The sequence below is a fragment of the Sarcophilus harrisii genome, chromosome 3 (assembly GCF_902635505.1).
Source record: "Sarcophilus harrisii chromosome 3, mSarHar1.11, whole genome shotgun sequence".
Lineage (NCBI taxonomy): Eukaryota > Metazoa > Chordata > Mammalia > Dasyuromorphia > Dasyuridae > Sarcophilus > Sarcophilus harrisii.
The window spans coordinates 542,781,746-542,806,239 of NC_045428.1; the positions used below are offsets into that span (position 1 = coordinate 542,781,746).

The 24,494-nt window shown below is 37.3% G+C and overlaps 1 protein-coding gene across 4 annotated transcripts in view; it reads right to left on the reverse strand.

Moving 5' to 3' along the window:
• INPP5B (inositol polyphosphate-5-phosphatase B) overlaps window positions 1-24,494 on the reverse strand; it is an 80,714-nt gene that overhangs the window by 46,359 nt on the left and 9,861 nt on the right. Inside the window, exons 4-7 of one of the 4 annotated variants that reach the window (XM_012545944.3) lie at window positions 21,569-21,666; window positions 20,510-20,539; window positions 19,025-19,135; window positions 14,739-14,873 (exon numbers count right to left, since the gene is read on the reverse strand). In XM_012545944.3, coding sequence (XP_012401398.2) covers window positions 14,739-14,873; window positions 19,025-19,135; window positions 20,510-20,539; window positions 21,569-21,666 — 374 coding nt within the window. Of the gene's footprint in view, window positions 1-14,490; window positions 14,613-14,738; window positions 14,874-19,024; window positions 19,136-20,509; window positions 20,540-21,568; window positions 21,770-24,494 lie in introns of those variants that run through there. The other 3 variants (XM_023500189.2, XM_023500190.2, XM_012545945.3) reach the window with 3 other exon arrangements.

Consider the following 24,494-nt stretch of genomic DNA (forward strand, 5'->3'; position numbering starts at 1 on the left):
TTGGGGAATGGTGATATATTTTTCTTTTTCATTTTTCAAAAAAAAATTATTTTATATACATGGCTTTATGAATCATGCTGGGAGAGAAAAATCAAAGCAAAAGGGAAAAACTATGGGAGAGGAAAAAAAACAGAAAAAAGAAGTTACCATAGCATATGATGGTTTACAATCAATCTCCATAGTTCTTTTTCTGGATGCAGATGGCATTTGCTGTCCAAAGTCTTAGGATTGCTTTCAATCACTGAACCACTAAGAAGAACCAAGTTTTCATAGTTGATCATTGCACATTCTTGCTGTTATTTTGTACAATGTATTCCTAGTTCTGTTTATTTTGCTCGGTATTGGTTTGTATAAATCTTTCCAGGCTTTTGTAAAATTAGTTTGTTTATCATTTTTTATAGAGCAATAATACTACATTATCTTCATATACCGTAAGTTATTCAGCCATTCCCCAATTGATGGACATCTACTCATTTTTCAATTCTTTGCTACCACAAGAAGAGCTACTACAAATATTTTGCGCATGAAGATCCTTTTCCCTTCTTTATGATTTTCTTAGGACACAGTGGCACTGCTGAGTCAAAGGGTATGGACAGTTTGACAGCTCTTTGAGCACAGTTCCAGATTGCTCTCCAGAATGGTTGGATCATTTCACAACTCCACCAACAATGCATTAGTGTCCCAGTTGGGAATGGTGACATATTAGTGTAATGGAAAAGTTGCTAATGTGTGTATACATGTATGTGTATTTATATATAAAGTTACTGTATTGTAAAAAAAAATAGATATTAGGAATTTAGAGGAACATGAGAAAATGTATGAGCTGATAGAGAATGAAAAAAGCAGAACTAAGAGATTGTGTAATATAACTATAATGATGTAAATGAAAAAATGCAAGATGGCATCTTAACTCAGATTATAAACAATGACCAATCACAGTTCCAGAGGGCAGATAATAAAACATACTTCCCTGATTGCAACAGAAAATTAGGAGACTATAGGTGTGGAAGGCTTCCTCACTATTAGTCATAATCATCTTGTAAATTTTTTTATATGATGGGTGCTATGAAAAAAGTGGGGGGAGATACTGAAAAGTGACTGTGGTGGTCTAAAAAAGGCATCAATATGTATATAAATACACAATAAAATATTCCTTTTGGCTCTTCCCCAAATCTCTTCTAAAATGCCCCTTTCATCTTTTTCCAAAAAGTTGATCAGATTTTCATTTTATTTGTAGGATAAAAAAGTCTTCATGCCTCTAATAAAATTGGGACTCAATGACCTCTAAGATTCCTTCAAACTCTGAGCTCCTAAGGTTCTCTTGTATAGTGTTCAGGCCCTTTGGCATCCATTTCAGAATCTGTTTTACCTAACTTTTCTTTTACTACACCATAACAAATTCTCTAATCTTTCTCTTTATTTGGATTGCTAAAGAAATATTCTATAACTGTAATTTCTAGTTCTATTCTTCTCTTTTTATGCAAACTCTACCTACCCATCAAGGCCTAGCTCATTTCTCAACTTTTCCTTTAGATCACTTAGAACTATTATAAAGTTTGTTTTATTCATCACTTAATACTGTCTTGTAGTATTATTTAAACTTACATCTATGAGTGTATTTTCTTTTTTTTTTTTTTTTAATTTAATAGCCTTTTATTTACAGGATATATACATGGGTAACTTTACAGCATTAACAATTGCCAAACCTCTTGTTCCAATTTTTCACCTCTTACCCCCCCACACCCCCTCCCCTAGATGGCAGGATGACCAGTAGATGTTAAATATATTAAAATATAACTTAGATACACAATAAGTATACATGACCAAAACATTATTTTGCTGTACAAAAAGAATCAGACTCTGAATTATTGTACAATTAGCTTGTGAAGGAAATCAAAAATGCATGTGTGCATAAATATAGGGATTGGGAATTTAATGTAATGGTTTTTAGTCATCTCCCAGAGTTATTTTTCTGGGTATAGCTAGTTCAGTTCATTACTGCTCCATTAGAAATGATTTGGTTGATCTCGTTGCTGAGGATGGCCTGATCCATCAGAACTGGTCATCATCTAGTATTGTTGTTGAAGTATATAATGATCTCCTGGTCCTGCTCATTTCACTCAGCATCAGTTCGTGTAAGTCTCTATGAGTGTATTTTCTAAATAATAAGACTGTAAATTCCTGGAGGGCAAGAACTATAAGTAAAGAGTTTACTCTATGTATTTAATTAATATTCTCTCCTTATAATGCACAGGCAAGGAAAAAGTCTAGATCAGCAGTGTCCACTGTAGAGTATATAATGGCTTAGAAAATCACAAAATAATATTATGTTGTATTGTAGTCTTATTTATTTTGTTAAATTTTCCAATAACATTTTAATCTGGTTCCCCTTGCACTCAAGGAATTGGCAGGAAGAGGCCCCAAACCACAAATTTGATACTTCTAGTTTGGACCATCATGATCTCATCAGACAGACAGTGTGTGAGTAGTGTGTGTGAGACAGGGAGGGGAGGAACTTCTCTTGCAATGAGGCTAAGAAACTCCTTCTTAACTTCCCCTTTCTGAGTTTCTTGAGGGACAGATCAGTGTCACAGTGGTGCTTTCCACATCACTTCCACCTAGAGTTAATCCCCTTGCACTTAAAAATCTGCAAAAACATGTGAGCAGCAAACATTGTTTCAAAAACAAACCTAAAGTTAATCTTACACTAAATGAAGTAAATGTTGGTTACTTTTGCTAAAAAAATGCTTTCCCCTCTTTCAGTTATTGTAACCAGGGATTTCTCAGTGGATAGTGGGGGAAAAGAATATAGTTGAAAATGAAGATAATATAAAACAAAAAATAGTAATAAAATGGTGAATAAATTTGTATAATACTTATCTGTGACAGGTACACAGATATATCCTTTATGATGTTTTCCTAATGAACATTTCCCAATAATGTCATCAGTAGCATAACAAACTAAACCCTAACATTTAAAATGTCACTGAAATATAATTTAGCAAATTCAAGATGAAAATTGAAGGGCTGGAAGCAATTCAAATTAGTACATAAGCCCCAGCAAGATTGACTTTACTGGATATCAGTCATGTAATGTCCCATCCTCTTGCTAGTTGTGCATCTGCAGGACTTCAATACTATGTCTTAGCTGTAGTCTCACCTAGACCCTCTCCCAGTTCCTTGCGCATCCGTACTCAGGAACATCCCTCTGCCATGCCATCCCCACCTCCCCAATGATGAATTCCTCCAAGAGTTTCCATTGCAGGGAGGTGTCCTGGACAGCCAACTTATTTTAGATACCTTCATTTTTATGTAACATACACACATACACATATACTTTTTCAATTCCTTTTTTATGTTCTATCTTTCCCTATTAAAATGTTAGCCCTTTAAGTGTAGGGACTGTCCTTTTTTTTTCTCTCTCTCATATTTCTATTCTCAATTCTTAGTATAGTGCCTGGTAAGTGTGTTGTTGTTAAGTAATTTCTCAGTCATGTCTTACTCTCCATGACCACATTAGGGGTTTTCTTGGCAAAGATACTAGAGTGGTTTGCCCTTTCCTTCTCCAGATTATTTTACGAATAAGGAACCTAGACAAACAGGTTAAGTGAGTTGTCCAGGCTAGTAAGTGTCTGAGGCCAGATTCGAACTCACAAAAAAGGAGTCCTGACTCCAGACCTGGCACTCAATTCACTGAGCCACATAGCTGTTCTTCCTGGCACGTAATAAGTACTTAAATACCTCTTGTGTTGCTCATTTTTAACACTTCCTGTAGAATTAACTGTAATAGTGTTCTACCAAACATTGTGTCTTTAAGTAAGCATTTATAAAAGCTATACTTATACTGTCTGCATAAAAGAGAGCCCTCTATAAGACTTAATGGTTTATGACAGCATAATACACTAGATTAAATCTGAGTATTTTTCAAATGGTAGTTAAGAGATTGTGGTTAATTTGTTACTATGAAATAACTGTCACCACCAATAAGATAAGATACAATGTTAATTCACTCATTCAATAAGTTTATTAAGTGCCTATCATGAGCAAAGCACTGTGCCAGGTACTAGCACATAAATGCATTTATTAATATTCAACTATTGCCTTCAATGGAGAATTTGATTTCGTCCCAAGTCAGAATGCCATCCAAAACCAGCTTTGCCTCTCCTTCAGACACCAAATAGCATAGTTTGTTTGTTTTTTTAAACACCCAACTTCTAAAACAGGAAGCTATTTAAGGTCAACCGGTTTCTAGACAACCTTTGTCATCACTAATCACACACTGCAAGCTCTCTCTTCTCATTTACATCTGTGAATGCAGGATTCAAATAAGATTCTTCTATTCTGAGCAACAGTCCTCTTAGGTCGTCAAGCAAGAAATCCTCTAAGATGAAGTAAACTGACTGTAAAGTTAAATAAGTAAAAGCAGGAAAATAATATATTGAATGGCTATAATGATGTAAAAGAAGAGAAAAAACTGTCCAATTATAATGATCAAGCTTGACCCCAAAGAGAAAATGTTCCCGATAGTCTCTGCAGAGATGGAAGTCTATAAAGTTGGTTGTTTGTCTTTCATTTGAAGAGGACCAATAATATGAGGAAGGTAATGTCTTGCCTTGCAAGTGAATTGTATTTAAGTGAAGCAGAGGGGTGCAAAGTCACCAACCTCATTTTTCACCAGAGCCATCTAGGTCCAGTGGCAAGATATAGATCAGGACAACTGCAGGTGGACATGGAACACTGCATTTAAAGTCAGGTTAAGACATGACTTTATCCAATATCCCTATACCAAGGCCTCAGTGTCCCACCCACTGGGCCAAAAGAGAAATGGATAAAAGAAGACCAAGGAGAAGTGAAAGCTGTCTATCCTGCCTAATGAGGTAGAAAGGACTTTTTCTTCCAGAAGCTGAGGGCCCTAATTTATTTTCTGGGTATAAGAATTCTACCTTACAGGAGGAACAGAATAGCTGCATATTAACTGTATAGTACCAAATCCCTGTTTTTCCAGATCTGCAACCTATAACTATGCTCTCCACAGAACAGATGCATAGATGCCAAGCTCACTGAATTTATTAGAGACACAAAGCTAAAAGGGATAGCTAACATTTTTGGATGACATAATCAGAATCCCACAATTCCAGGAGGGATATAGCGCCATATCCATTTTATAGAACGAAGGAAAACCAATCAAGAGACTTGCTGAATGCTGCAACATCAAGAGAGAATCAAACAGGTTAAAATTTCACACTTTCAACTCTGCCCCATCTGAAACATCCTACTCCTTTTACAACAGACCATACACACCATTAACATCTACTCTCTTAGACACTGGGCTGGTTTCTCTCCTCCAAAGATAAAATTCCTAAAGTAAAAGGGAAAATCAACTCCAGGAAACCAGCTGACTAAGGAAACCTTGAAAAACCCACAACTTTGTTCCAATATTAAAATTATTAGCACTTCCAGAAATAAACATCTCATTCACATTTATTTGCAAGCTTCAAGTCACATAAGTTACATTGTATATAAAGATTATTACTACTGTATGTTTCAAGAAAAAAAAGATATACAAGTCTCCTGTTTTTTTTTTCTATTGACCAACATAATATCTTTCCTTAAATAAATATTTATTCCTCCCTCTGAGCTGTCCCTGAGGACTCTTCTTTTCAAAGTTTCCTTTGTAACTAAATATTTATGGTTTATTTGCCTTGCTCTAAACTGTCCTTCAAAGAATTCAAAAGCAAACTTTTTTTTTAGGAGAAAGCCCCGGAAAAGAAAGTTTGTTGCTCTATCCAAATGATACTATGTCTAAAGTTACAAGGGACACAGAAGGAAAACAGGTGGGGAAAAGAGGAAGAAAGTAAATACACAAGAACCCTTTGTGTAAGAACACCAAGGTGACCTAAAATGATTTAATTTGCTTAGAAACCAGTATAGCCTCCAACACAGGTCGAGGTAATTGGGATGTCACTATATCTAAGTCAATGGAAACAAATTCATCCTTTAACATTACTTTCACATCAAATGAACTTGTTGACAAATGAAACTTTGTTTATTAATTCCAACAGAATAAAATCCCAGAATTTAGTTGCATTTTTTAAAGAGGCCCAGGAGCTATTTTTCCAACAATCTCTGGCTTCTACCATGGTAATCTGGGTTGTGCTTTGTTGGGATCTTGAGATATAAATAGCACTCATTTCCTTTCAAAGGCAAGTCAAGCTATAATGTTTGTTTTCTAGTTCCACCAAGAGGGGGGAAAACCTAAAACAATCCAATCTATATTTGAATTACAACCCTGCCTACTTTCAACTAAACAAAGAATTTTAGAACAGTTTTGAAAAGACAAGGGATAGTTTCTTGCTCTCACCACCTTATCAAATTACTTAAAAGCCTGATTCCAATAGACCAATAGGATTTGGGGGTGGCTATTTCCTTCTACCACAATCCTAAGAATCCCATGGGAAACCTGTCATTTGGCTCTACGGGACCCTGGGATGCAGGTATATACACATATTTAACTGGGGGAAAGAGCAACTCATTAATCACTTAATTGAAGTTTAGCGGGCAAACCCATGTAAATTGTATTTCATGTATCATGCAACGACACTGGATACACAAGCCAAAAGTTACTAGCTAAGAAAATCTCTTTCCCTGTGACCACTTTAGGAAAGAACATACTGGGGAGAGTAGGGGAAGGGCATCTCTAGCCACATAACTGGTAATAAATGAGGCATCTCTTCTAAATCAAGCCACATCCATTTTAAAGGAGAAAAGAGAAATGCACACACAACAAATAGAAGCACAGTAAAAAAAAAAAAAAAAAAAAAAAAAAAACCATTTGCCCAAGAAAACTTGGCCAGACCAGTTGTTCATCCAAAAATAAGGCTTTTAGACTGAAAGAGCCAAAGAAATTTGGAAATGAACACAAGGCCTTTGGGTGAGTTTGGCATCCAAACAGATGCACATTTCCCTTTTTGATACTGATTCAAAAGAATGAAGAATTGATGAGAACATCTTAACATTCTGGTCCGTGCTATAAGTGAGTGATCTACACTTTCCCCCTTCTCCTGCAGCCCTTTTTGCCTAGGATGTCCAAACTGATGTCTCTAAAATGGAATCAAAGAAAGGTGCTGATCCCTTTGAAGAAGCATTAGGGTTATTCAGTGAACTTGTGAACTATAAGAAATTTGCTAGGGAAAAAAAAAAGTTTGATTTTTTTTCTAGCAAGAGGAATGAGGGGAAATAAAAGTCAGATTCACATTCCCTATTAGTTAAAAAAAAAATCTCAACTGTGATGATCAGAACTGAACAAGGTCCAATGAGGGCAAAGTACAGTGGCACGATCAACTCCATGTTCCTAGGAACAATGCCAATCTTCATGCACGTAACACTAAATGAAGCTTGCCATTTTTTGTGTGCTATATCATACTGCTCACTCATGTTGGGCATGAAGATCGATAAAACCCACAGATAGTTTTCTTTCTTTTCTTTTTCTTTGCTAAGGCAATTGGGGTTAAGTGACTTGCCCAGAGTCACATAGCTAGGAAGTGTTAAGTGTCTAAAACTAGATTTGAACTCAGGTCCTCCACACAGATAGTTTTCAAAACATTTATTGTCTAACCATACTTTTCTCATCTTACAATGGTGAAGTTGATTTTTTTGGTGATAAGACTTCAAATTTATCTTTACTGAATTTTATCTGATTAGATTCAGCCCAATGCTATTGTCCTGCAAGATTCTTTTTGGATCCTGACTCTTATTCAATGGAAAGTCTTCCATCCCAGTGTATTTATCTATGCCGTTATCATTAATGAATGCTAGGTGGTCCATTGGATAGAATCAAGAAGACCTGATTTCAAACACAGCCTTAGATACTAGCTGTATGGCAAATCATTTAAACTCTATCTACTTCACTTTCCTCATAGATAAAATGGGAATGATAACAGCACCCTCCCTCACAGGGCTATGGTGAGGATCAAATGAGCTATCTACAAAGAACTTTGAAACCTGAAAGCATCAAACAAATGCTAGCTATTCATTATTCAAGACACTGGTAAGAATGCCAAATAGCACAAGACCAAGCACAGTTACTCTAATAGAAATTCTCTACAACATTGTCATTGAATGTTCAGCAATGCTCTATAATTCGGCCATCAATCAACTCTGAATGTATAATATACTATCATTATTTAATCCAGAGGGCCATGAACTTTTTTAAAAAATGGTAAATGTATTTCATATGTAATTAATTTCCTTTGTCATCTTTCATTTTAAAAACATGATCTTAAGAAGGGGTCCATTTAAGGCAATTCTAATATTTGACTTGTGATGGAAAGAGCCATCCCCATCTAGAGAGAACTATGGAGACTGAATGTAGAACAAAGTATAATACTTTTTGTTGTTATTATTGTTTGTTTGCTTGTTTTTTTTTTCTTTCTTGTGGATTGTTTTTGTTTTTTGTTTTGTTTTTTTTACTTTTGATCTGAATTTTCTTGCTCAGCAGGAAAAAAACAAAAATATGTTTAGAAGAACTATATATGTTCAATTTAATTGCTTCTGGGGGGAGGAATGGGGGAAATTTTTGGAACATAAGGTTTTGCAGAGGTGAATATTGAAAAGTATCTTTGCATGTATTTGGAAAAATAAAAAGCTATTATTTTAAAAAGGGGGTCCATAAGCTTTGCCTTGCTGCCAAAGGGGTCACCTGAGATTAAGAATCCCTGGTAATCTATAACTCTCCACTTTCTCAAAAAAAAAAATAGCATGAAATACTTTATCAAAAGTCTTCTTAAAATGTAGCTAATATATATTCACAGTATTCCCCTCACTTAGTAGTCTAGTAATCCCATTAAAGGCTAGCTTGGCACAAGCTGTTCTCAATGAAACCAGGATGGTCTTTCTAATGTTCATCACTAATCTCTCTCTAATGAGCTTTTTTCTAGAATAAAGGGTTGTCAGGTGGAAGAATGACTAATCTTGTTCTTTTTTGTCCCAGAGGGCAGAACCGGGGTGGAAGGGGGGAAGGATTGAAATTTCAAAGAGGCAAATTTGGTTCAATATCAGGTGATATTTCCCAACAATTAGATGTCCAGAAGTGTAATGGCCACCTCAAAATGTCATCCCAGATCTACTTCTTTGGCAGGTCTGAAAGTAGAGGCTGAATGTCCACTTGTTGGTATGTTATAGAAGAGATTACTTTGGTTTATGGGTTGGACTAGATTGTTGCAGAGTCCCTTCCCATTCTCAAATTCTGTGAACTAGAAAGTTGTTAAGGTCACTTCTCTGTAAGTGGTTCAACATCTGTAAAATGAGAGAGTTACACTAGAAGATCCCTAAAGCCCCTATCAACATTAGCCTTCTGGGTCTAATGTTCCTTTTTTCCTAGCACCTGTCCAGAGGGATAGATTTGTTAGTTCTCTTGTCCAGTAGACCCATTACATACGATTTCTCTTTACTTTCACCCCTCCTTCCATTTAGAAGATTTTGGTCTTGGTTAGTGTTCTGGGCTAGCAAGAAGTAGTTGGGGGTTTTTTCCCTCTTTTTTATAATATACAGATCATAGGGCCCAAGTCCAGGAGAGCCTGCTTTTCTGGGGCTTCATATCTAATCTCTGAATGGCCTCAATCTTTAACAAAGTTCTTTCTACTAAGTTTTTTGTGCTCCACCTACACTCAGAGGTGAGGTCAGTCAAGTTTGGGAATGCTACATGTCTAGCCCTTAAGACCTAGTCTTCATATCTCCGTGCTTTTAATGAAAACATTTAATAACACTGTCCCACATAGTCCAACAACAATCTTCAAAGAAGCAATTTTTTAAACTGAAAAACAAAGCTACACAAAATTACAAACCACTTTTCACACAAATTAAGTCTGATCTAACCAATTGGAAAAATATTAAATGCTCTTGGATAGGGCGAGCAAATATAATAAAGATGACAATATTACCTAAACTAATCTATTTATTTAGCGCTATACCAATCAGACTCCCAAAAAACTATTTTAATGACCTAGAAAAAATAACAACAAAATTCATATGGAAAAACAAAAGGTCAAGAATTTCAAGGGAATTAATGAAAAAAAAAAATCAAATGAAGGTGGCTTAGCTGTACCAGATCTAAAATTATATTATAGAGTAGCAGTTACCAAAACCATTTGGTATTGGCTAAGGAATAGATTAGTTGATCAGTGGAATAGGTTAGGTTCAAGAGATAAAACCATCAACAAATATAGCAACCTAGTCTTTGACAAACCCAAAGACCCCAGCATTTGGGATAAGAACTTACTGTTTGATAAAAATTGCTGGGAAAATTGGAAACTAATATGGCAGAAACTAGGCATTGATCCATACTTAACGCCGTACACCAAGATAAGGTCAAAATGGGTTCATGACCTAGGCATAAAGAATGAAATTATTAATAAATTAGAGGAACATAGGATAGTTTACCTCTCAGACCTGTGGAAGGGGAAGGTCTTTATGACCAAAGCAGAACTAGAGATCATTACTGATCACAAAATAGAAAATTTCGATTATACCAAACTGAAAAGTTTTTGTACAAACAAAACTAATGCAGACAAGATTAGAAGGGAAGCAATAAACTGGGAAAATATTTTTACAGTCAAAGGTTCTGATAAAGGCCTCATTTCCAAAATATATAGAGAATTAACTCTAATTTATAAAAAATCAAGCCATTCTCCAATTGAAAAATGGTCAAAGGATATGAACAGACAATTCTCAGATGAAGAAATTGAAACTATTTCTAGTCATATGAAAAGATGCTCCAAGTCATTATTAATCAGAGAAATGCAAATTAAGACAACTCTAAGATACCACTACACACCTGTCAGATTGGCTAAGATGACAGGAAAAAATAATGATGATTGTTGGAGGGGATGTGGGAAAACTGGGACATTGATGCATTGTTGGTGGAGTTGTGAACGAATCCAACCATTTTGGAGAGTAGTTTGGAACTATGCTCAAAAAGTTATCAAACTGTGCATACCCTTTGATCCAGCAGTGTTACTACTGGGATTATATCCCAAAGAGATTATAAAGAAGGGAAAGGGACCTGTATGTGCACGAATGTTTGTGGCAGCCCTTTTTGTAGTGGCTAGAAACTGGAAACTGAATGGATGTCCATCAGTTGGAGAATGGCTGAATAAATTGTGGTATATGAATATTATGGAATATTACTGTTCTGTAAGAAATGACCAACAGGATGATTTCAGAAAGGCCTGGAGAGACTTACACGAACTGATGCTGAGTGAAATGAGCAGGACCAGGAGATCATTATATACTTCAACAACAATACTATATGATGACCAGTTCTGATGGACCTGGCCATCCTCAGCAACGAGATCAACCAAATCATTTCTAATGGAGCAGTAATGAACTGAACTAGCTATGCCCAGAAAAAGAACTCTGGGAGATGACTAGAAACCATTACATTGAATTCCCAATCCCTATATTTATGCCCACCTGCATTTTTGATTTCCTTCACAAGCTAATTGTACAATATTTCAGAGTCTGATTCTTTTTGTACAGCAAAATAACGTTTTGGTCATGTATACTTATTGTGTATCTAATTTATATTTTAATGTATTTAACATCTACTAGTCATCCTGCCATCTAGGGGAGGGGGTGCGGGGGTAAGGGGTGAAAAATTGGAACAAGAGGTTTAGCAATTGTTAATGCTGTAAAGTTACCCATGCATATAACCTGTAAATAAAAGGCTATTAAATAAAAAATAAAAAAAAAGATAAATGATCAAAAGATAAAATAAATAAATAAATAAAATAAAAAACAAAGCTACAATGAAAGCAAAGCCCTCAACATTCAAGTAGCTATAGTTTTTGAAGATGCAAACAAATCATAGAGGCACCAGTTTATGTCTCTTAAGATGCAGTTAATTGAGTTTAAACCTGGCCTGAGAAGAAGGGAAGGAAGCTGGGAAACAGTCAATGGAAGAGAAAGAATGTACTTTAATTATTATTTTAGTATGATTACTAAATATTAGTGTACTAAGTATTATAATTACTTAAATTTATCGAACACCTACTATGTACCAAGCACTGCTCTAAGCTCTGGGGCACCAGAAAAAAGCTACTCCCAGCCCGCAAGAAGCTCACAGTCTAATGGAGACAACATGCAAATGACCATATAGGGAAAAGATAGAGGCAGAATAAACTGGTGGAAATATACAGGGAAACTACCAAAATGAAGGAGGAATGATGGCATTGTGCCTTTCTCCCATCAGATCCCTTGATCCTGGGCAGCTTCTTTCAGAGGGAAAACAAAGAGGATGTCCCTTTCATTGTTTTTACTTGTTAAGATACCACAGAAGAGAGCACAGTACTGAAAAAAGGAAAAAAGTAGAAAGATCAAGTAGATTGAGTTTTCCTTAGATAAGTCTAGAAAAGACACAAATAAACTTCCCTATCAAGCACCTGAGCTGCTACTTATGAAGGCTGCAGTGAAAGAGAAGTACTATCTTCTCTTTAAACCCTTGTGAAACCAGGTCCCTCCCAGTTCTCATGGCCTTGACAAAGCCTTCTAACATATCCTTCAATTCCTGTCAATGACTAAGAAAGAAAGGCAACTCATTATCTTGTTATTGTACCCAAATTCTACTTGATAAATTGAGCATTCATTACTACATCAAAAGAAAGATCCTAAACCTCTTGATCCTTTCCAGAAAAGGCTTGAAACTGGACTCACAGAGGTCTGCACTGTTCCTTACTAAAGCATCAGGCTGATCTGCATTACTGGCCTGCACTTAGTCAAGCAAAACCAAACAAGTGGCCCTTGGGACTACACAAAAATGCCCACCAGGCAGTAGTTGGTGATTGTCCAGTTATTTTCACCCTCCAAGCTCATCTTGGAAGCCAATGCTAACAATCAGTTCCTCAAACACCAAATTCACATAGGGGGGCCATGATGAACTGACTCAGTGTCAGATCTTAAGCAAGTAATTTCATTTCTCTGAATTCAATTATCCATCCATAAAAGGGTAGTCTTGAACAAGATTAACTCTTAAGATCTCTTCCAATTCCAACATTCAAATGTTCTGAGGAGCTGTGTAAGGAAGGGTAACATCATAAAATAATAGGTCAACCTTAGAACTGATCTTAGAGATTATAAACCAGAAGGAAGAAATTGAGACACAGAGAACAGAATTGATTTATTCAAAGTAGCCACTGGTCATATCACCTGACTGTCAGAACAAGGTTCTTTTCACTTAGTCAAGTTTCTAGTTTCTAGCAAGACTCTAAAAGAAGGATTTCTGATTCCCAGAAGTCTACAGTCATTCCCTAGAATCTACCAACAACCCAAGTTTAATGTTAATTACTGATTCATGCAGACTCAGAAGATGTTAGCTCCCTTTCAGTCCTTAGAGATCACCTAACTCAAGATTCTTAATTTTAAAAATTTCCTTTACTTTAATTCCCTTTTTCATTTTAGTGAAACCTATGGATCTCTTCTCAAAATAATGTGTTTGAAAGAATAAAATTAATAAGATTATAAAGGAAACAAGTTATATTGAAATAGTTACCAAAAATCAAGTTAAGAACTTTAACCTAACTGAACCCTTTCATTTTATAACTGAATTAAGATGTAAGAAATTGAAACAACTTGCAAAAAAAAAAAAAAAAAATCAAGGGATTTCATGGCAGAAGAGGAACTAGAACCCAAATTTCAATCCAGCCCAGTTGCTCTTGCTTCTCCAATAGACTGCCCTCACTATTATACACGGTATTTCACTCATTCACATATATGTTTGGTATCTTCACCCAATAAGGACCCTCCCCTGCAGAAACAATGTGTTTAATTAAGATGATTAATCTTCCTAACCTCCTTGCTCACAAATTGAGTCGATGAATCTTCCTCTATGACCTAATTGATTCATTCACTATCCTACTACGCAAAGCTGGCCTCCAGCCCTCCACACTGACCCTCCAAAATCAACAAACATGCTTTAAACGCCTACTATTAAACGCACACAGTCAGACAACGATGAAATAACTTCGGCCCTCCTTCGGGGAGGGGAGGGGAGGTTGACATTCTACATAATTTTTAGACCCTCCTGAATTATCTCCATCTTCCACACAAACATCCCCTTTCAATAATCTACCTTTCTTCCACAGTGACCCTCCCGAATAATCTTTCCTTCTTGCATATCGGAATAATCCTCCCTAGTTGCACAGACCCTTCCTAATAATCTTGCCCAATGACCTCCCGAATAAACCCCCTTTTTTGCACCCTGACCTTCGGAATAATCCGTCCTTGATGCACACTGAACCTCCCAAACAATCCGATTGCTTTGCACACTGACCAGCCCTGCTTCCCCTCCCCGGTCCCGAATAATCCAACCTCCCTCCAGTCCTGAGGCACAGAAGGGAAGGGGAGACAGAGCAGCAGGAACCCCTTCTTCAGCCCGCTAATCCACACTCCTAATCTACAGTCCCACTAAGGTGCCCCCGGTCCGGATCCCAAAACAACCTGCAGCGTTCCGCTCCCGAGAGCCGGACATGTCATCTCCAGGCAGCTGCCTTTGCTTCCTCTCCTGGCTTCCTCACCCCCTGAGGAGGCCACAGGGGCCCACGCCCACTTTCCTAGACGTCATGCAACATTCACCAATAGTAGAAGAACCCACCCTTTTGCTGACGCCCTCCCTAATTTCCAGGGACCTCCCGCCAGGGCAGGATTCTCCCAGTCTCTACCAATCTCCTCTCTCCCTGCAAACGTACCTGCGTCTGCAAGCACGGGCTGCTGCGGCTGCTGCGGCTGCTGCGACTGCTGCGGCTGCTGCGACTGCTGTTCTTCCAGACTTGCGCTCCGGTATCGGTTCAGCCACCGAAACTGGGGATCTGGGACTCCAGAGCCTGGGTTTGTGGGAGGGAAGGCAGAACTTCAGCCCCCAGAGTTTAATAGGCGTCGAAGCGCTAGATCCGAGGAGCTGCTCACCCTTAATAAAAACTTGTTGATGGAGCGAATAACAGTGCTTGGAACTGGGAAAACTCGTAACTAGATGGGCATAAAAAAGAAGCAACTGGGCTTCAGGGATGCAATTCCAGAGTGCAGTTAGGTACAAATCCCGATTCTGGTACTTGATTAAACTGTAGGATCATAAGCAAATTACTCAGCCTTCCTGAACCTCCTTGTGCTCATCTGTAAAATGGGAAGAATAAAATCCATAGAATCTAGCCCACCAAGCAAGGGGTGAGGATTAAAAGGGAATGTCTTGCATTCCTGAAGCTCTGTATAAATTGTAGATTTTAGCTGAAACATCTAAACTTACAAGTTTACAAGGAGAACTGATAATTTTGAGGATAAATGATTAGCACAAGATCACCCAGCTGAGATTTTATCAAGATCTTCTGACTCCAAATTCAATGCTCTCTTTCTATTGAACCATGCTGAGTTTACAAAATTTTTTTTGACACTGATTGAATTCCAGATCCAGAAGGGATACTTGCAGCTGTATCCCTTAATACTAGTGCCCATCCTCTCTGTGATTATCTCCAACTTATCCATAGCTATAGATAGACATATTTGGACATAGTTTATTTTATGTTGTCTCTCCATTAGCTTGTGAGCTCCCTGAGGGCAGAAACTATTTTTTTTTTGCCTCTCTTTCGATCTTTAGTGCTTAGCACACTACCTGGCATATAATAAGCAGTCAATAAATGCTTGTTGAATGACTGTCTCCGTCATCAAACCAACTGCCTATCTAGCAATTAGTAGGAATTTAATAAATACTTGATTAATCGGTTGAATTCAATTTGACAAGCTTCTATTTAAGTCTCTGCACTAGCTAGGGTTACAAAGACAACAGTGAAACAGCCTCTCCCCTAAGAATTTTATATTCTATCAGAGAGAAAGTTTATGTAGATGGATAAGTCAATATACAAATAAACACGAAAATGCTTTATGTAAAGCATTTGGGAAGAGAGCAAAAACAATTAGTAGAATCATCACGTTTCAGTTCTAACAATAAAAGATCTCCTCACTCCCACCACAGGATTCCCCAGAACCCTAGAGTAGTACAGAAAAGGGGAATTGATCCAAGGAAAGAGCCCTGAGATGACTCAAGATCCTTGGATTCTGGTTCCAGCTCTGCTACTGATTCACTTTGTGACCTTGGGCCTCCTCCCTGGGCCTCTTTCCTCCTCTGCAAATGATAAGATTAGAGGAGCCCTCTAAAGTCCCTCCTAATTGACATTCTCTGTGGCTCTCTTTGCTCTAATTCAGAAAGGCCTACTTCCCTCTGCTCCCCCAGTTCCAGATTGACCCCTGGTGGCCCTTTCTCTATGGCTTCTTGGCATAAGGGGTCCTGGGGAAACTACCATGACTCAATAGCCAGAATATGATGTCCCCGAACAGAGAAAAGGAGATGAGCAATATGAGGAAAGGGTAGAAAGGAAAGATGCAGGCTCAAGATGATCACAGCTCAGTGCAAGACATGAAGATCTTAAAGCCCTCACAAACAGGGCTTTCTTCTGGGGACACTGGATAAAAAGGACTGGTATCATGAAGTGCTCCCTGCACATTGGACTCACTTCCACAATGCATTCGTGTATCAAGGGCTGCCATTTCTGTCTATGCAATGTCTTATCCCATACAGTTTTTCTTTACTCTCCCAGTTTTATTCAGGCACTCATCTTGTTTGTTATAAGCTTTCTCACCGGCTATGGGGGGAATGAGAGAGAGTGAGGGGTCCAGTATAACACTAAGGTTTTTTTCAGTCCATCCTTCACATTTGACCTAAGAAATCTTCCTAATGCACTGGGATCACATCACTCTTCTCTACCAAATTCTCTAGTACCTCCCCATTGCCCACTGAACAAAAGTATGATTAATCTCTTACTATTCAAAGCCCTATCAGCACATCTTCAGTGTACTTCTCAGTCTTATCTCCAGCTTTGCAGTTGGTTTCACATCCTGTCCACTCCAGTACTCTTCAGACCCCATTTACATCCTGTCCTTTCTTATCTCCATCCATTTGTTTATACAGGTGAAAATTCAGCTCAACAAAATGCATTAAAGCCCTTTTTATGTATAGAGTACTGTGCTAGGTGTATAGATAAAAAAGACTCCCCCTTTCCCTTTAAAAACAAAAACAAAAACAAAAAATAGTGCTGACCTCAAAGTGCTGACATTCTACTTGAAGGAGTGAAGATTGAGGTCAAAGAATAAGATCCTGAGGCATAAGCAGTAGAAAGCCAGATGTAGACTCCAAAAAAAAAAAAAAAAAAAAAAAAAAAAAAAAAAAAAAAAAAAAAAAAAAAAAAAAAAAAAAAAGGAAGGATGGAATCAAGAAACGAACAAAGGAAAGAAGGAAGAAAGGATGAAGGAAGGAAAATAAGAGTAGAAAAAACACCAATAGGGGTTCTTAACTTTTTCAGTATTGTGGGCCCCTTTAGTTGGCTGTCAAAAGCTATTGTCTCTTCAGAATCATGTTTTTAAATACATAAAATATATAGGACTACAAAGGAAGCCAATTATATGGCTAATAGCTAACTTTTACTTAATGTTTACTTCGTTCAAGACACTACATTAGGAACTTTACAAATTATTATTTCATTTGATACTCACTGCAACCTTGGGAAGTAGGTATTATTATTATCCCCATTTCACAGATGAGGAAACAAGCAAATAGAGGTTAAGGGACTTTCCCAGAGTCACAAAACTAGTAAATGTCAAGGGCCTCTTTTGAACTCATGTCTTCCTGACTCCAGGCCTGGCACTGTACCATCTAGCTGCCCTTAATTTAAAATATTATGACATTTTCTGTGTTTAGGATTTCTATAAATATGATCTCAAATTGTCTAAGAAAGCAGACAGACATGTCTGAGGGCAGGGAAAGATTGTGGCAGGTTAGCTATTTCTCTCTCAAAGAAAGAAAATGCTTGGAGTTTTAATAATTTAAATTTTAAAAACTGCTTCCAGCAGAAAGATGCTAAGTATAGTTATTTACATAGTTCTGTCTTGGGTCCACCTCTCTTCTTCCTCTATTCTATTTCACTTGATCTCATCAGTTCACATGGTTTTAATTACCATCTCTACTGCTGATGATTCTCAAATATACTCATCCTGTCCCAACCTCTCTGCTAAATTGAATCTTGCATTTCCACTTGAGTTTCACACAGCTCAAACTGAATGTCCAGTAGACATCTTAAACTCAACATGTCCAAAACTGAACTCATTGTCTTTCTGCTGAAATTCTCCCTCTAATCCCTTTTCCTATTACTATAGAGGGCAATACGATTCTCCCAATCCCTCAGGTTCAAAATCTTGATGTCATCCTGGACCCCTCATTTTTTCCCCCATATTCAAACTGTTGCCAAGGTTTCTCGATTTCACCTTTGCAACATCTCTCCAATATGCCCCACTACTCTCCTCTGACACTGCTCCCACTCTAGTGGAGGTCCTCATCCCCTCATACCTAGACTATAGAGATAGTCTGCTGATGGGTCTGCCTGCCTCAAGTCCTCTCAGACTGTTCCCCCATTCCTAGAATACTTCTTCTCTTCCACCTGCTGGAAGACTTCCCCAAATCCTCCTAAAACTAGTGACTTCCTTCAGTTAATTACTTTCTATTTATCCTGTAAATAACTTGCTTTGTAAATATTTGTATCTTGTCTCTTTATATTATAAGTTTCTTGAAGAAAGGCACTATCTTTTCCTTCTTTTTGTATCCCCAACACAGCATAGTGTGCTGAGTACATGGTGGGTACTTAATAAATGTTTATTGATTGATTCCTTGCATGTTTGTCATTCTGTCATTAACATAAAAATTCTTTGTGTGCTATGCTTAATTAGGTGTTCCTATACTGCAGGATCCTACATTAGAAGGTACTCAACAGTTTGATGAATTGAATTGTTGAAGGGTAAATCCCTTAAAGGACCCTAGATATGAAATGCACAGAGAGTATGAGGTCAGTCCTCTCCATTCCTACAGAAGCTGTCAGAGGCTGCTAAAGCAAGTGGGATCATGGAAGAAGGAAGTTAACTTAACAGGAGATTCACTCACCTGGGTAGCATCTGATGACTTCCTGAAGGAACATTCTGGTATGAGAGCCAAAGGGGAGCCGAACAGTGAGGCTGATCTCTTCAGACTCTATCCAGACAGTCACATCAGAGCCTGCATAAAGAGAGAAGCTGAAGCTACAGCTAAAGGGCAACTCAAGCATCCATAAGGTCCTACCCTCCAACATTCTATACCAATATCACCAACAGAAGAACAGCCGGGGCTCCTAAGTTCACAACATTAAGTTGCTCTCCTAGACTTCCAAGATTACTCATCCAGACTTGGAACTGATATCCTTAAAAGTATGGGGAAGTGACGGTCTTTAATTTTCTTTCCATTGCTCCCTCTTAGCCCCAGCTCCATTTCATTTTATGAATAGGGCAAACAGAGGCAGGAAAGTCACCAAGTCCATGAATGGCAATATGATATCAGTCAAATAACCTTTCTGCCTCATTTTTCTCCAAGGTGAAATGGAATAATAATAGCATCTACAAATTAGTTTATATAAGTAATATGCTTTGTTAATTTTAAAGTGCTATATCAATGCTATCTATGATGATGATGATGATGATGATGATATGTTCTCTTATCCAGTTAGAATATAACCTCCTTGAGGGTAAGCACTATCTTTTATCATTTATAATTGTATGCTCAGTGTTTGGCATAGTGCCTGACACATTTGTTATTCTACTGTGTCAGTTGTGGTCCAATTCTTCATTTTCTTGGCAAAAACACTGGATTGCTTTGCCATTTCCTTTTCTAACACCTGGCACATAGCAAGTACTTAATAAATGCTCTATTAACAGGGCAACTAGATTGTACAATAAATATAGGTACAGTAAGTATAGGGCCTGCGGTCAAGAAGACTCGTCTTTCTGAATTCAAATCTAGCTAAGAGAATAACTTTATCCTGTTAGTTTCCATTTTTTCATCTGTAAAATGAGCTGAAGAAGGAAAAGGCAAACCACTCCAGTATCTTTGCCAAGAAAATTCCACATAGGATCACAAAGAGTTGGACCCAACTGAACAATAACAACTATGTATTAATTGAGCTATCTCTCCCTTTCATATCTAAATTCTATAACTGAAGACTTTGCAAAATGCTTTCCCAAAAGTCATCCTCTGATATTGTCAATCTTATTATCATGTATCATTTTATAGAAGAGGAAATTGAATCCTCAAATGGTAAAATGATTTACTGAAGATCATAAATAAAATGAGGATTTTAACTCAGTACTTCTGACCTAAATCTAGTATTTTTTCTACTCCGAAAGCAACATAGAAATGTTAGATACCAAAGTGTTCATAGTTCTCACCATTACAGTACTTTTAGTGAGCCAGGAGAAACTGCTCAGATCTTCAGCCCCACTAAAAAAGGTTCTCAAAAGGAAGAGGAACTGGAATCTTTTTTAAAAATTCATTTCTTTCTCACCATCTCCTGAACTCTTTCCCAAATTGGGACAAAAAAATAATCAATGGAGAACTTACCCAGGAAATGGAGGTCACAGTCAGGAGATACTGTCAGAAGGAAAAGAAATATCATTTCACAATCAGAGGATCTCAAAATCTGAGAGTTGGAAGAGGAATCCCCATTATGCAATAATGATAGCCACTGCTTAAATACCTTCAATAGATATTGCTTAAACCTCTCTGGACAGCTCAAATTGGTAGAAAGTTTTATTCCTGACATTAAGCCTAAATATATATTTTTTAAACTTCAACCCAGTGCTCCCAGTTCAGCCCTCTGATCTGAAACAGAATAAGTCTCTTTATGTATCATAGTCCTTTAAATACTTATAGTTAACTATTTCAACACCTTTCTCTTCACCCCTGTTCCACGTCTTCTCTTCTTCAGGCCGAATATCTCCAGTTTTTTTAACTGATCCTCATGTGAGATAGACTCGACTCCTTTCACCATCTTGGTGGCTTTCTTCTGGATGCTCTCTAGCTTATCAATGTCTTTCCTAAACTGTGGCATCCAAAACAGAATATTCTAAATTTAGTCTGAGCAAAGCAGGCTACCACTTCCTTTATTCTGGTAGCTATACCTCTTAATGCAATCCAAGATTTCATTTTTGGTCTCCATATCACACTTTTAACTCAGATTAATTTTGCAGCACAATAAAATCCCTGGATTGTTTTTTTAGACAAATGAGGCTATCTAACCATCATGTCTAAACTTGGACTTATGAAGTTGTTTTTTTTTTTTTTTGAAAGTGGATGACTGCATTTATAATTCCATATTCCTAGCGCAATATTCAAGCCTGTTGAGATATTTTTTAATTCTAACTATTTGACCTTTCAAAGCCTTATTCATAGATTTAGGCTTCCAAAGTCTGCAGATGTCTGGAGAGGGCCAACTCAAGAACAAAATGAAAAAAAGTCCAAAGTGAAGAGATGTACCATTTAGTTTCTTAGGAGTAAGAACCTGTGTCAGGATCAAATTTGTGTATTACACTCCCTCCCCACCTCATGCCTAAGATAGTACTATAGCAGGTATTTAAATATCTGTTGCATCATCACCTCCTCCCCATCCCTACAAGGCACCTTCTTCCACTGTAAAATTCCTGGTGATGGGCACCACTTTGTCCAGGGACACATCCTCGCCAGTGATCGCCATTCTTCGATGACAGTACAGGAAGAGGCTGCAGACAGAAGGTTTGTGGCTCTTAGATATCCAGGAACATTGATCTCCATAGGAGGGTAACCACAGGCTCTCACCAAAGCCATAAAACGTTGGAGAGCCTTCTGGGAATGAGTATGGGAAAGACACTGAGTGCATAGTTAATATACATTTATTATTCAATGGTTACATTAGCCATGACCAATAATTGGCCCAGAGGGGTACATAGAATGAGCAAATCCGATAAATGTAATGAGGCTATAAATCACCAAATAAAATCCCTCCCTATCATTCCAAATCTTCTATAACCTGGGGGTTCTCTGGTTGTGGAATCAATGGCCCCAGTGGAACACTCTGGGACTATAGCTAGGGGAAGGGGAAGGATAGGGAAGTGCTATTCTTATGTCACATCTTCTGGTAAGCCTTTACCAACTGCCAGCCTTACAAATCAATCTCTTTCCTCTAACTTTGCCTGGCACTTTATTTGCATTTTTCCTATGTCCTCAAGTTCTCTTTTGTATTTTAATGATTTGCATTCATGAGTACTCTGAGTTTTTCCATTTTACCCTCCCTTCTCCTGGCAATGTACCATCCCCTCCATCTGGAACAGACTCTGCCCGTCACCTCTCTTCTCTGCCTGGATAACTCCTTCCTTCTTTATAAGACTTCCTCAATTTCTTTTCTTTTCTTTCTTTTTTTTTTTTTTTAAACCTCTTCAATTTAATTTGATTAGGCAAAAAATGACCAAAGTCTTTCCAAATGCTAGGCACTGGTGACACAAAGACAAAACAAAAACAAAAACAAAAATTAGCTCTGCATTCAAAAAGCTTATAATTTTCTGGGGATGAGGGAAGCAGAAAATACAGCTCGAAGATATAAAGGACTATCAGATCTTCAATAAATAAGAGGTCAAAAGACATGAGCACTTTCCAATAAAAGAATGACAAATTGTCAATGACCATATAAATCCATAGTCCAAATCATTTATAAGAAGGGAAATCAAAACTGAAACAATGTTTGAGGTTTTGCCTCATACCCAGAAAATCGACAAAAATGGCAAAAAATGGAAAAAGTCGATGTAGGAGGGCTGTGAGAAGATTGACTCACTACTAAATAATGGCAGTCAAGAAAACTGGGGCAAACATTCAGGGAATAGAAATTATGTGAGAAAGGTGAAAAGAACATTTATATTATTTGGCCCGGTTATACCATTACTAGATATATACTCTCTGCATTTTGTTGTGCAGCATGGCTAATATGGAAATGTTTTACGTGATTGTATACCTATAATCTCTGTAAAAATTGTTTGCCTTATTGATCCACACTTAACACCGTACACCAAGATAAGGTCAAAATGGGTTCATGACCTAGGCATAAAGAATGAAATTATTAATAAATTAGAAGAACACAGGATAGTTTACCTCTCAGACCTGTGGAAGGCGAAGGACTTTATGACCAAAGAAGACCTAGAGATCATTACTGATCACAAAATAGAAAATTTCGACTATACCAAACTGAAAAGTTTTTGTACAAACAAAACTAATGCAGAAAAGATTAGAAGGGAAGCAATAAACTGGGAAAACATTTTCACAGTTAAAGGTTCTGATAAAGGCCTCATTTCCAAAATATATAGAGAATTAACTCTAATTTATAAAAAATCAAGCCATTCTCCAATTGAAAAATGGTCAAAGGATATGAACAGACAATTCTCAGATGAAGAAATTGAAACTATTTCTAGTCATATGAAAAGATGCTCCAAGTCATTATTAATCAGAGAAATGCAAATTAAGACAACTCTAAGATACCACTACACACCTGTCAGATTGGCTAAGATGACAGGAAAAATAATGATGATTGTTGAGGGATGCGGAAAACTGGGACATTGATGCATTGTTGGTGGAGTTGTGAACGAATCCAACCATTCTGGAGAGTAGTTTGGAACTATGCTCAAAAAGTTATCCAACTGTGCATACCCTTTGATCCAGCAGTGTTACTACTGGGCTTATATCCCAAAGAGATCATAAAGAAGGAAAGGGACCTGTATGTGCACGAATGTTTGTGGCAGCCCTCTTGTAGTGGCTAGAAACTGAAACTGAGTGGATGCCCATCAGTTGAAGAATGGCTGAATAAATTGTGGTATATGAATATTATGGAATATTATTGTTCTGTAAGAAATGACCAACAGGATGATTTCAGAAAGGCCTGGAGAGACTTACACGAACTGATGCTGAGTGAAATGAGCAGGACCAGGAGATGATTATATACTTCAACAGCAATACTATATGATGACCAGTTCTGATGGACCTGGCCATCCTCAGCAACGAGATCAACCAAATCATTTCCAATGGAGCAGTAATGAACTGAACCAGCTATGCCCAGAAAAAGAACTCTGGGAGATGACTAGAAACCATTACATTGAATTCCCAATCCCTATATTTATGCACACCTGCATTTTTGATTTCCTTCACAAGCTAATTGTACAATATTTCAGAGTCTGATTCTTTTTGTACAGCAAAATAACAGTTTGGTCATGTATACTTATTGTGTATCTAATTTATATTTTAATATATTTAACATCTACTGGTCATCCTGCCATCTGGGGGAGGGGTGGGGGGTAAGAGGTGAAAAATTGGAACAAGAGGTTTGGCAATTGTCAATGCTGTAAAGTTACCCATGCATATATCCTGTAAATAAAAGGCTATTAAATAAAAAAAAATTGTTTGCCTTTCCAAAATGGAAGGTAAGGAGGGAAATGTTTACATATAATTGAGAAAAAAAGTAAATAAAAAAGAAATAGATATATACCATAAGAAAGTCAAATATAGAAAGTAAGGCCTTATAATATGCCAC